At 41.6% G+C, this 14,188-nt stretch overlaps 1 protein-coding gene across 1 annotated transcript in view; it reads left to right on the forward strand.

Annotated features, from left to right (window-relative positions):
* LGALS12 (galectin 12) overlaps nt 1-2,446 on the forward strand; it is a 143,117-nt gene extending 140,671 nt beyond the window's left edge. Inside the window, exon 9 of the mRNA XM_069208052.1 lies at nt 801-2,446. Within this exon, the coding sequence (XP_069064153.1) occupies nt 801-947 (147 nt within the window). The 3' untranslated portion in view covers nt 948-2,446. The remainder of the gene's footprint in view (nt 1-800) is intronic.
* Nucleotides 2,447-14,188: the final 11,742 nt, after the last annotated feature.

Consider the following 14,188-nt stretch of genomic DNA (forward strand, 5'->3'; position numbering starts at 1 on the left):
TCCAAAAGCTAACACATTGTATTTTTGGATATTTTATTTCCACTTGGTCCCAAAGAAGTTATGAACACTTGGGGCTGCTTGTGTAAAGGACCACTATGCCTATTTGCTATGAAGGTCACCTTTAGCTAGGTGCATCAAGCACCGTCTGGGTAAGTGCCCCTTAGTACAGGCAATACACTGCTTCCAGGGAAGGTGCAAAATTGTGACTGCCTGGGGGCAATGCATAAGTGAAAGGCAGAGCTACTTCTTGGAGCAGCCACTCCATTTTCAAACAGCAGGTGGCACATTGCCTGCTTTATAACTGAGTAGAGATTCCCCCCCCCACCCCTTTGCAGGGAGGTGCATTGAGTTACTGAACCAGCCTGTAGGTGGTGTCTGGGGGGGATTCCATGGTGCCCAGTTCCTTCCCATCTAGAGTTGCACCTTCTGGGGGTGCACTGTGTGCCACTTATTTGTAGTACACAGTCAGTCCTCCTCTTGATTGCCTCTTTGCCTCTACACCTGCTTCCATAATACAGCGTGGGCACAGGGGAAAGTGTTTGTATGACCCTGATTCTATAGGTGTGTCGGCATGATCTGTGTAACAGAAGGGGCTGTACAAGCATCTGCAGCCTTTCTGTAACATCAGAGTGCACCTGGGGGGGCTGAAATGGCCACATACAACACTTAACCTCCTCGGGCCCTGTGTAATGCAGCCGCAGAACTGCTTGGGATTCCAAAGATAAGAAGATCTAGTGACTTGTGGCGCGAAAGAGCAATTAACGCATATGTTTTTCTCTTGTTTCCTATCTTTTTCTTAGATTCTGCTCCTCTGTGAAGCTCAAGCCTTCAAGATAGCCATTAATGGCTTTCCACTTGGCGAGTACAACCCTTCATTCCTAGAATTGAAAGAAGTTTCTCAATTCCAGGTTTCTGGTGATGTCCAATTGTACAGTGCCCAGTGCTGACGTCTGTGTAGAGTGGCCATCTGCTTGGATCGTAGCAGGGCAGAAACAGTTATTATTCATTTTCTCTGATATTCATCAATAGGGGATTGGTATATTTCTCAGACTGTAAGTTTTTTTTTTTAATGTTGGGAATCACGTAGGAAGGTGTTTTCCTACAATTCTACTGACACTTTGATGTCATCATGCACTGTGATATTTTTTGCTCCTTTATTCATGTATGTGATAATCTGCATTCTTGGTTTCTTTTGTATATGCCACACACACCTTACAGGTATAATGCTGACCTAAACTTGCAGATTGGCATGTCACAACGTTGCCTTTCCTTATTTGGTATTGGTGCAGTGGAGCTCTTCTGCGGGACTGCAGTGAATTACTCTAGAGATATAGCTGTGGCATTGTTTACTAGCACAAACTAGTTTGCGTGTAAAACATTCGTGCTTTTTGCCATTCTGTGAGCTAAAGGTTTACACTACAGTTTACCTGGTTGGGTTATGTCCTTAGAAGTAATCAATTATAACCCAGGCTTAAAGAAGTCACCTTCTCATCCACAGGTAAAATGCGGTTACGTTTAGGATATATGTTACAAAAGGAGTACACAAACTTGGTTTTGCCGCCACTGTGGTGTACCATGCCCACATCTTTTTCTTCCTTTGTGGGAGATCAGTTTGAGATGTGCTTTGTTACTGCTTGTCCTCCCCCCTTGGTTGTCATCCAAGGGTCCACGGGAACCTCCATGCCCTCTTTCAAAGGGTGCCCAGGGGAGATTTTTGGAAGCCTGTCACCTCCTGGATAGAGAACATTCAGCGCACAAGTCTGACCTCTATGTGTGTGCACATGCTTTGGTGCTAGAAGCATGCGCACAGGCAAAATAATTCTCTCTTGCATGAGAGTATGCTTCCATGATAATGAAGGTTTGCTCCTTATTGAAGGCATGACAGGGTCAAGCAGCACAGTCTGTACTACAAAAGGGTCATACAACCTCTCTGGAGTACTATGGTGGACATGCAGTTCCGATAATCTGGACTCTTTGCCCAGTTTTGCACTAGCAGTGAAGTGATGAATGAACTCTTGTACATGTTACTTCCTCCTTCATATATTCAGGTGACCACCTCATCTGGATTAAAAAGAAAAAGGTTTTAAAAAAAAAGTAGAGCAACTGATCAAGAAGTAGCTGTTCAAATTCTGAATTTCCTGAGCAAACGCCTAGATTTAATAATTGAATATTTTTTAAACTGTTGTTGAAACTCATGGAGGAATGTGTTTTGCGTTTGTGAGTGCATCCGAGGCAATCTTTGCGATTTCTGATGAGCAGGTTTGAAAATATCTTCTTGGTACGAATCTTTCTGTATATTTATTCACTAAAAAACTGTTAACGATCAGTTATGAAACTTTTCTCAGAAGATAAAAAAGTGAGATAGAACTGTACACATTTCCATAAAAACTAGATATGTTGGGTATACGGTCTAACCTTATAATAATAAAAACACATGACATTGTCAGTGATTGTTAGCTCGGCACTGTTCTCTCCACCACCACATATGCTGTTCATGACATCTCGCATCACATAATGCTTCACAAATGATGATCACTGATGCGCATCCCATATCACATCATACTATGTAATGTGCCAGTTCTGTGATATTAGAAAGGTGTCAAACTTGTTGTTTGCTACAGATAGGTCAGTTTGTCCATAGGAAAAGCAGATGTTGGTGACATTTGTCTAGTTTGTTTGAAACTCTGTAAGGGAAAGTACTCCCTTTTTGAGTGATCCCTGAAAGTTGCTCCCAAATTGTTTAGGACGGGTTCCAAAGTAATACAGGAGAAGCTCACAGCAGAATGGATGCATAGATTCCCAATGCTCAAAACTGGCTGATCTTAAGTTCATCAGATTTCACAATCTCCGAGAGGTCAGAGTCACGTGTCTTTACCTTATTCCGTGTTTGAAGGGTAGCATATTGTTTAAAAAAAAAAAAAAAATGTGTATATCTCTGGGGCTGAATGGTGAAAGATTTCGCAGACGTTTATGTACTTAAGAGTTTCATGAATAGACTTGGAATTTGACTGACTATTGGGTGCTGAGAGCTGAACATTATATGCGATCTGCCATTATGTGGTGTAGACTTCAATGAGGTTCACTGACATTGTTCTGGACATATATGTATAGTTTGCAATCCCCAAAAAGTATCTTCAGGAGGTCTTTTTTTTTTTTTTGACAATGCTATTGATCAAAGTCCTAAGCAGTCTGTTTATCATCTTGTTCTTCATACAAATAATTGATCATTTCAAGCTGGCGAATGTCAGCCTTTTTTCCCCCAAAAAAAACATATTTTGCTGCTATCCACAGACCTATTTGCGGACATATTAGGGTATCTCCAAGTCTTCAACTCTTCTTTTTCAGTGACTTTGATCAAAATGTTGAGTTAAAACTGCCTTTCAAATATAAAGGTATATCTCCCCTTTGCTAGGCTTTCTTGCCTGCAACAGTTTACCGAACAGTAGAGTTGCAATTGGTGTCTAATGGTTTACATTGAAATGCAAGCCTTTAGCAGGAGATTGTAAAATGTGATGTGTTTTAGGCTTAGGTGAATATTTCTAATAATAATGAACAAGGATACACTGCACAAAGCACATACAACTGTTTTACAGCCCAATACCAATTGGGTTGCCAGCATGTGTGGCTGTTGATACACATGGTTTGCATAAGTCCACCATCTAGTATTGGGTTCGAAGTGTTACACGTTGTTTTTCTTCAAAGAATCCTTTCGAGTCACAAGATTGAGTGACTCCTCCTTTCTGTGATGATGCACATGGGCATCGAGTCCTTTGTTAGATTGTTTGTTTTCTCTCCACTGTCTGGTTCGGACATGTATTCCTCTCGCTCTGGTATTTGTCTGCTTGGAATACTCCGAACACTTCTTTTCATCTTACTTTCAGCGACGGTATTGTATTTCGATTGCGTATTCTTTATATTACACATTCAATTTGAATTTGTGTCGGGGGTCGGTATCACCACCCTTCAGGCGCCAACACCCATCTCTGGCCTAGTACTCCACTTGGTGTTGAGAAATCAGGGCTAATGGAACTCACTCCATTTAATTTTTGCCCATGATGCCATTTAAAATTCCTGCACACCGATCATCATGCTTGGCCCCGGACTACAGGGAAGAAACCTGCGATTCCTGTCGATCTTTTTGTTAGAAGAAAACGCTACAAGACCGAAGAGCGCATTGATTGGAAATGTTATCGAAGATGCCGGAGAACACCCCTGATGTCTTCAGGGAAGAACATGTGCAGGAGGCGATCCATCAACAATAGGCTTTTTCTGTAGGGGATTCGGACTTGGATGTTCAATCAGACATCGAAAGCCAGCCTCTTACCTCGGCACAAACTGTGAGTACTACCCCAAGCCCACACATAAAGACATTAAAAAAGCCACATAAGACGGTTGTCAGTCCACCACTGCCTTCGGGCCATGGTCGGACCCGAAAATTACATTCTGATGCCCCCACCTTTGGGCTCAGCACAGAAAATAGTCAAGATAAAAACGTCTTCGGCATCGACCACTGGGTCCACAACTCATTCAGTCTCTGGATTGAGTCGAACCTTCGACCCGAGTGTTTCTTCATATGCTTCAGAGCCGAAGACTCCGATTCAGCAAAAGGATCTGAACATTTTGGAATCAAAAATCCATACTTCAAAGGACTCAAACCTTTCTTCAGACTCAATAGTGGTGCCTGTCCTTGAAACAATGTATCTTGTCCGTGACAAATTCATATTAAAAAAGGAACAAGACAAATTATTGTTTCTCCTCCAGTTCCCTATTAAAGGAAACTCATGTCCGAGAAGATTTGGATACAGATCCTCCACCCAAGAAGCCATCCAAAGATAAGGCTCCAGTACAGTCTAGGCCTTCTCCTCCACACTCTCCTGTACTTCCTATCACTCCTCCTCCACAATCTCCTCCACCTATAGTGGATCCACAATTTTCTCCACAATTCTCTTCACAAGGTTCATCAACACCTCACAGAGATGACATGGGAGACATTCCACAGGGCATAGACCCATGGGATTCTTTTGACATATATCCCATACTTCCAAATGACCCTGATTTATATCCTGCACGTCCTTCACCACCTGAAGACGCAACATTTTATCAGCAGGTCATAACACTGGCATCTGTTTACCATAATGTCCAAATCCATTCTGACACATGATTTTCTATTTAACACGCTACCTTCTACCCACAAGGTAAGTCAGTTTCTTCCCACGCTCCCAGGCATGCTCAGACATGCTACAGATATTTTTAAAGAGACCAGCCGATCTAGAGTAATTAATCCAAGAGTTGACAAAAAATTACAAAGCAGCTCCCACAGACCCTAAATATATTAGGTCACAATTGCCTCCAGATTCCATTGTAGTTTGTGCAGCACGTAAGTGGGCCAACAACCAATCAACAGGAGATGCACCTCTTCCTGATGAGGAAAGTAAGAAACCAGGTGCCACAGGTAAATCCACCTCCCAAACAAAACAAAGCACACACTTTTACAACAGGGGGTCCTTTTGAGGTTCAAATAGAGGTGCCAATAATAAAGTAAAGGGAAGACATCCACCTCTAGAGGTTCTGCCTCACATACATGACAGTGACTGGCTACACCTTGCACCAGCACACAGTTCTTCAGTAGGGGGAACACCACTCATTTCTATCCCCAGTGGTCAAGTACCACCATGTGTCAATGGGTTCTATCAATTATCCATCATAGTTACTGTCTAGAACTCCTCTCCATTCCCCCAAATATTTTCCCGTGCACTCAAAGTTTCACACGGCTCTCTACCTCTTAAAAGAAGAGGTGCAATCCCTTCTTCTCAAAGGAACTATAGAACCTGTTTCCCTATCACAGCAAGGAGTAGGAGTATATTCCCTATACTTCCTCATACCTAAGAAGATGGCTCATTAAGACTAATTCTAGATCTCAGACTTCTGAATCTATACATACTTTCAGAGCATTTCCATATGGCCACTCTGCAAGATGTAATTCCTCTATTACAACAAGGAGATTACATGACAGCATTAGATATCAAAGGCGATTATTTCCACATTCCCATAAACCCGGCACATCGCAAATATCTATGATTTTTCACCTCGGGAAAAAATTACCAATTCAGTTTCATTTTAATGCGCCTGGGCATCAACTCCTTTGTTAGATTGTTTTCTTTCCGCCGTCGGGTTCGGACGTCTGCCCTCTCGCTCCGACACTTTCAATTCGGAAACTTTACATTTGCTTTCTTATACCGTTGGTATTATTTTCAAACGTGTTTACATCTGCAATCGATCTGATAGTACCATCATGACCAAGAAAACGCCCTTTTGGGCGCTTGCGCCCTTCTTGAGCCTATTAGTAGCCTGATGTATCAGACTCCATTCCGATTCTGTCCTCAATGCCACACAAAATTCCCTTATACTGACCAGTACTTGGTATGTAATCTTTGCCTTTCTCCTGAACATCGAGAGAAAGATTGTGAAGCTGGCAGTTAATTTCGGTATAAAAAGACACTGCGTGATCAACGGGCAAGAAGAGTCGAGATGGCGTCGAAATATACAGAGTCCACCGACACCTTAGAGGAGGAGCAGGCACAGACAGCTGTTTGAATCCAAGATTCTAACTCCAAACAGCCAGCTGATCACAGCGGCACAACATGTGAGTACACCTGCCCCTACACTCACTTTCAAAAAATCGAGCAAGGCCTTGCGCACATCACTGCTGGAAAGCCATGGTTCCACCCAAAAGAAAGTAGTCTGCGACCGGCCCTTGGCCTTTTTCGGCACCGAACCCAAGTCACCCCATCAACAGGCCACGCCTGTTTTGGTGCCTGGAGTCGAGCAAGAAAATAAGAAGCTCCACCTCCGAACCGAGACGACACCTACAATCTTCAGATCTGAAATTACTGCGTCTGGATTCAGAGCCGAAACCTCGGCTACTATCTTCGGGACCAAAAACATCCTTCTATACAGAAGAGACAGGACTTTCAACTTGTTTGAAACATTTGCCCCAAAAAGTCACTGAACAATCCTCTCAGGGCACAAAAACAGAACATCATATAGAGGAATCTGATATTCATCCAATTTTGGAGATTATAGACAGTAAGCAGAGAAGAATACACATCCACAAAGAGACTGGGAAAATTATTGCTTCTACACCTCCACAGACAAAAAAGAAAGCTGGCATTTCAAGAGACTCTTGATACTGCTCCACCACCAGAAAAATATTCAAACGAAAGAAGAAGCCATCACCGCTCCAGCTTTCTCCACCACATTCACCACAGCTTTCGTTCTCATCGCGACCTACTACCCCACCACCACTGCTGTCACCATCACACTCCCATACCTATTCACAGGGAGACACAGTGGACCCTTGAGACATGTATGACTCGGACTCTATACTGTACAAATATCCGGATCTTTACCCTACTAAACAATCACCACCAGAGGATAGTACAATTTACACCCAAGTTATATCTAGGGCAGCTGCATACCATGGGGTCTAAATGCATGCCGAACCTTTGGAGGAGGATTCCCTTTTTAATACATTATCCTCTACTCATAAACACTACCAGTGCTTACCAATGCTTCCTGGTATGCGTAGAAACACAGACGACATGTTCAAAGAACCAGTCAAAGCTAGGGTTCTAACCCCAAGAACTGATAAAAAAATGTAAGCCTGCACCAACAGACTACATTACGCAACAACTGCCATCGGAATCTATTGTGGTCAGTGCAGCCAGGAAACGGGCTAATAGTCTTCAGGGGATACCCCATCCCCTGACAAAGAAAGTATCAAATTTGATGCTGCGGGGAAAAGGGTAGCTACACAAGCACCCAATCAATGGCGTATTGCCAATTCTCAGGACTTGTGGCAAGATATGACAGGGCACATTGGGATGAAATGCAAGAATTCTTGCAGTATCTACCCAAGGATCACCAAAAGAGTGTGCATCAAATTGTAGAAGAGGGGCAGGCTATTACAAATAACCAGATTAGATCTGCCCTAGATGCAGCTGACACTGCAGCTAGAAGTATTCATACTAGCATTACAATCCGAAGACCTGCATGCAGTGCTTAACATGCCTTTCGATAAACAAAAGGACTCCGATACTGCAAAAAGCATTGGAGCCCTTTTATACCACACCTTTTCTGGGTTCCTTTTGGAAACAACAGTTTAGGGGATGTTTTAAATCCAAAACTGCAGAGGCTTCCACCTCCCATCCAAAACAGATGCAGCAGTATTATTCAAGAGGGTAATTTAGAGGCTCTTACAGAGGACAGAACTTCAGAGCCAGAGGAAAGTTTACTGCCTCGGAGTGCTACCACACCCACAAAACAATGACTTTCCAAACATCCCACAATCCCACACGTCTCCTGTGGGAGGAAGACTGCAACAATTCCACTCTTCCTGGCAAAACATCACCACAGATCAGTGGGTACTCTCAATTATCCGCAATGATTATTCCCTGGAACTCATCTCTATTCCACCATATATTCCCCCTCGTTCTCACAGACTCTCTCCAGAACACACTGTTCTACTGAAACAAGAGGTACATCTCACAGCAAGGGACAGGAGTATAGTCGCTATACTTCCTTATACCAAAAAAGGATGGTGCTCTCAGACCCATTCTAGATCTCAGACCTCTAAATCTATATATCCTGTCAGAACATTTTCACATGGTCACTCTACAGGAAGTCATTCTCCCACTACAAAAACATTATTACATGACTGCATTAGATCTAAAGGATGCCTACTTCCACATTCACATACATCAAGCTCACCTCAAGTACTTAAGGTTCAAAATATCAAGCAATCAATACCAATTCAAAGTACTAGCCTTCGGTATAACAGCTCCAGGGGTTTTCACAAAATGTCGAACTGTAGTAGAAGCTCACCTCAGAAGACAACACATACATGTCTTCCCTAGATGATTGATTTAAAAAATCCAGCACCATTCTACAGTGTCAACAACACACTCAATACACAATAGATAACCTACACACATTAGGGTTCACAATCAATTACCAGAAATCTCATCTTCAACCAGCACAGATTCAAACTTATCTAGGTGCAATTCTCAATACTCCAAACAGCATTAGCCTACCCAAATCAACGGTGGATACATGATTTTCAATACCTCCTTTCACAAATCCAGATCAGTCAGACTTACACAGTAAGATTTATCATGAAACTATTGGGAATGATGGCATCCTATATAGCAATAGTACCACATGCTCAACTAAACATGAGACCACTGCAACAGTGTCTCTCACAACAGTGGTACCAGGCACAGGGTCAGTTACAGGATCTAGTGTTATTAGACCACCAAACTTACAAATCTCTGCAATGGTGTAATCACAACAACTTAACAAAAGGAGTGTCCTTTCAAGACCCTGTGCCACAGACCATAATCACAACAGATGCGTCAATGACAGGTTGGGGAGCCGATCTCAACAACCTAACCATACAAGGGGAATGGGACTCAACACAATCAACTTACCACATAAATCACTTGGAATTATTAGTTGTGTTATTGACCATCAAAGCATCCCAACCTCATATCATACACAAGGCAGCCTTAATGACAACATGACAACGATGTATCTGAAAAAACAAGGGGGGACACATTCATCCCAATTGTCCCTGCTAGCTCAAACAATATGGAAATGGGCAATTCACAATCAGATTCACTTACTAGCGGAATATATACCTGGGATACACAACCAGCTAGGAGACCTTCTAAGCAGGACGCACCAACAAATACAGGAGTGGGAAATTCACCCACAGGTTTCAATATTACTTTCAAATGTGGGGAACACCAAACATAAACCTTTTCGAAACAAGCAAAAACGCAAAATGCCAAAACTTCGCATCCAGACACCCACACCCTCAATCCAAGGGCAATGCTCTATGGATCAACTGGTCAGGGAATTTTGCTTACGCTTTTCCCCCTCTCCCGTTAATTCCATTTCTAGTCCACAAAATGCACCACAACTCTCTCACCATGATACTCATAGCTCCCAAGTGGGCATGTCAACACTGGTACACAACACTTCTGGATCTGTCGGTAGTGCCCCATCACAAACTTCCAAACAGGCCAGATTTGTTAACTCAGAACAAAGGGCAAATCAGGCATCCTATTCCCAGTGTACTCAACTTAGCAATTTGGCTCCTCAAGTCATAGAGTTTGGATATTTACACCTTCCATGAGAATGTATGGATGTCCTAAAACAAGCAAGTAACCCAACAACCAGACAAAGTTATGCAAATAAGTGGAAACAGTTTGCATACTACTGCCAACCTAGAAATATAGATCCACTTAAAGCATCAGTACAGGATATAGTATGCTATTTGCTTTATTTACAAAAAGCAAAGCTAGCTTTTTCCTCTATTAAAATTCATTTATCGGCATATCTACAAACCATACAACATACTTCTCTGTTTAGAGTACCTGTCATAAAAGCATTTATGGAAGGACTTAAACGCATTATTCCACCCCAAACTCCACCAGTTCCTGCATGGAATCTTAATATTGTACTCATAAGAATAATGGGTCCACCATTCGCAACTCATGCACTTTTGTCCTCTTCAATTTCTCACATGGAAGGTTGCTTTCTTAGTAGCAATTACTTCATTATGAAGAGTAAGTGAAATTCAAGCATTTACTCTAGACAGACCTTTCTTCCACGTACACAAACAAAAAGTAGTACTTAGGACAAACCCAACATTCTTACCTAAAGTGGTTTCACCTTTTCACATTCAGCAGTCAGTGGAATTGCCGATCTTCTTTCCTCAGCCAGACTCTGCTGCTGAAAGAGCTCTACACACTCTTGACCTTAAGAGAGCTCTAATGTATTACATAGACAGAACAAAAGACTTTAGGAAAACTAATCAGCTGTTTGTTGCTTTCCAACAAGGTAATCCCATTTCAAAATAAGGATTAGCTAGATGGATTTAAACATATTACCTTAGGGCAAAAAAGGCAACTATTAATAACTCCAAAAGCACATTACATTAGGGGAAAAGGGTGCTTCTTTGGCATTCCTAGGAAATATACCAATGGCAGATATATGCAAAGCTGCCACATGGTCCACACCACATACATTCACAAAGCATTACTGTGTGGATATTTTATCTAGAAAACAAGCAAATGTTGGACAAGCAGTGTTAAAAATACTATTTCAGACCACTTCAACTCCTACAGGCTAACCACCGCTTATTTAGGAGGAGAATTGCATTTCAGTCTTTGCACAGCATATGTATCTGCAGCTACACATGCCATCAAATGGAAAATGTCACTTACCCAGTGTACTTCTGTTCGTGGCATGTAGTGCTGCAGATTCACATGCACCCTCCCACCTCCCAGTGAGCCTGTAGTCATAGTAGTACTCTTTTGTACATATGTTTATTTATTTATATATATATTTGGATGGACATCTTAGTTACTTTGCATATATCTATATGTGTACATACACAATCTTTCACTCCTTACTTGACCCTTCTGCGGGAAAACAATCTAACAAAGGAGTCGATATCCATGCGCACTATCACCGAGAGGAGGAGTCACTAGATCCTGTGACTCGAAAAAAAGACTTCTTCGAAGAAAAACAACTTGTAACACTCTGAGCCCAACACTTGATGGCGGGATATGCACAGCATGTGAATCTGCAGCACTACATGCCACGAACAGATGTACACTGGGTAAGTGACATTTTCAATATATATATATATATATATATATATATATATATATATATACTCTTTACCTCACCTGCCTTCAGGAAAAGAATCTAGCAAAGGACTCGATGCCCATGCGTATTATCACTGAGAAGGGGAGTCACTCAATCTCATGATTCAAAAAGATTCTTCAAAGAAAAACAACTTGTAACACTCCAAGCAACACTAGATGGTGGACTTATGCAAAGCATGTGAATCTACAGCACTACATGCCATGAACAGATGTCTAATGGGTAAGTAAAATGTTCATTTCTTTCCACCTAATTCAATAGAACTCATAATACCATTAGAAGAATGAAAGCTGGAGTTAGTTCTACAGAACCTCACACTCACACCTAAATGTGGATGTCACTCTAGTGACATCCACATTGCATGTGTATTGTTATGTTTTCATTTCGAAACTCCATGATGATGTGTGTATATTCTAGACTTGGCAGTTTACCTTTCTTCCCTGTGCCTGCCAGTGGTTTTTGCACCTATGCTTGGTGTTCAGCATTAAAGTCTCTTTCATCCTCTACTTTGAGCAGTCTTGACTGTAAAAGTGTGCAAAACTGGTAGAGCTATCCTACCTGCATGGATGCACCGGATTCTCTGAAACCACCTACTGAGCAGCCTTCTAAGGGCCAAACCTGTAAACTGCACATTACACAGTAAAAGTGCTCACACATGAATGCACAAGGAAGCCATGTCTAAACAATTGTGAAACATGTGTTTGCATTTCTGTTTCTATCCACTTATGATGAGCTGCGTATAAATGATAAATTTGAACTTTTATTAGAAAACTCAAGTGGGCAAAATTGCTGAAATAACCAGCTGGTGAACTGGAAAAGATTTTGAATGTGATATACTGTTTTTAACAAAATTGAAAGCATTTAAATTTGAAGAACACAAATATAAACGTATTTAACATATCTTGAGGACATTAATGAAGGGCACGAAGAGTACAGTAGTGTACATGATGAACCAATTTAGTGGTAGGTGAACCTTCAGTTTGAATGCATGAAACTGCTCAGATTTTACATATAGTTGTTAAAATGTATTTCTGCCTATGGGCCACTACACTGTTAAATATAATGGTGTTTAGCATTGTTAATGTTTCATCTTATAAGCAAAGGCTTTCTTTATTAATGTTTTGAGGCAAAGGACTGTAATCCATATGTTTTGGTTGCATCAGTAGATTGAGGAACATGCTTCTTATAAAGGGATGAGGGTTCATTGTTATGCCAAGCCCCCATTTGAGACCTCAAACCTTTTTCATCTTGCTCAAAGCTCACGTGATATCCACACATATTTCTGCACAAGCCTTGACAATATGTGAAGGCTACTTTCATCGATAGTTGTCGGTCACAGACAGGGCTACTAGTTTTTCAATTAACCCATGTATGACATTTCTGGTCCTCCTTATGTGTGACATTGTAACAGTGTTTGTGACACACTTTATCTCTCCCAGCTACTCTACTGTAAATGTCTTTTTGACTGCGTGCACCCCTCTGCCCCTGCACCATGATTCTCTCTTTACTGTTTATGGTCCATGCTTTTAAACTTTCCACACATTTCTGACCTATGTCGCGCACAGCCACTGCCACACTGAAGCAGCCCCCTCACACTGCCCCGGGTCCTCATACAGTCAAAGCAAGAGTCCGTTTCTCTGCACCACAAGGGTTGCACAACCCTTACTCCTTAAACACATTTAAGCCAACCGCCCTTTATATCCTTGCACAGCCCATTGGCAAATCTGTTTGAGTTTGGAGCTTTCTGCTCAACTGTTTGTACAACCTTCAAGTCATGAGTTTAAATGCTGCCAGGGCTAATCGAGCATTGAGCCTCTAGTCTGCACTCGGTGCATTAAATCAGAGTGGATGCTAGTTATCCCCCTTAATTACAACACTTAGAAACAGCAAAATATATGCATTAAGTGCTAAGTCAACAAGCAGTGGCAAAGTGATTATATTTGATGTGTACAGGTTGCAGGTAGAGTGTGACGCCATAAAATATCAAACGTATTTTATTGAAGCATAGAGACAAAAGAATAGGAAAATGGATGCTACAGAAAAACAGTCCGGCTCGCCAGCACAATGCCCCCGGAGAAGATTATACATATATATCTAGTCAAAAAGTGGTTTTTGAATGGATTTTCTTCTCCTGTGGACTCTTCCAGTTGTGTTTTTTGATTGGAAAAACCTTTTTTTCTTCATACAGGAAGGAAGAGCCCCAGAGACTCCAACTTCTTGTTTCTGTCAAGAAGGCTCATTCTACTGCTCTGTCCATCCCTTGGTCACTTTTCACTTGCATTTCAAGTTGGAAGGATCACTCTTTGTCTCCTGGATATACCTTTGGATTTAAGTACTTTCATGAAATCACACTAGTTCAAAAACTATTGTATAAGGATGTTGTTTGTTCCCTTGGACATGCACCAGTATTTCTTTGTACTTTAATTTGACTTTCAAATGTTATAGTGGTGGG

The sequence above is a fragment of the Pleurodeles waltl genome, chromosome 9, assembly GCF_031143425.1.
Source record: "Pleurodeles waltl isolate 20211129_DDA chromosome 9, aPleWal1.hap1.20221129, whole genome shotgun sequence".
Lineage (NCBI taxonomy): Eukaryota > Metazoa > Chordata > Amphibia > Caudata > Salamandridae > Pleurodeles > Pleurodeles waltl.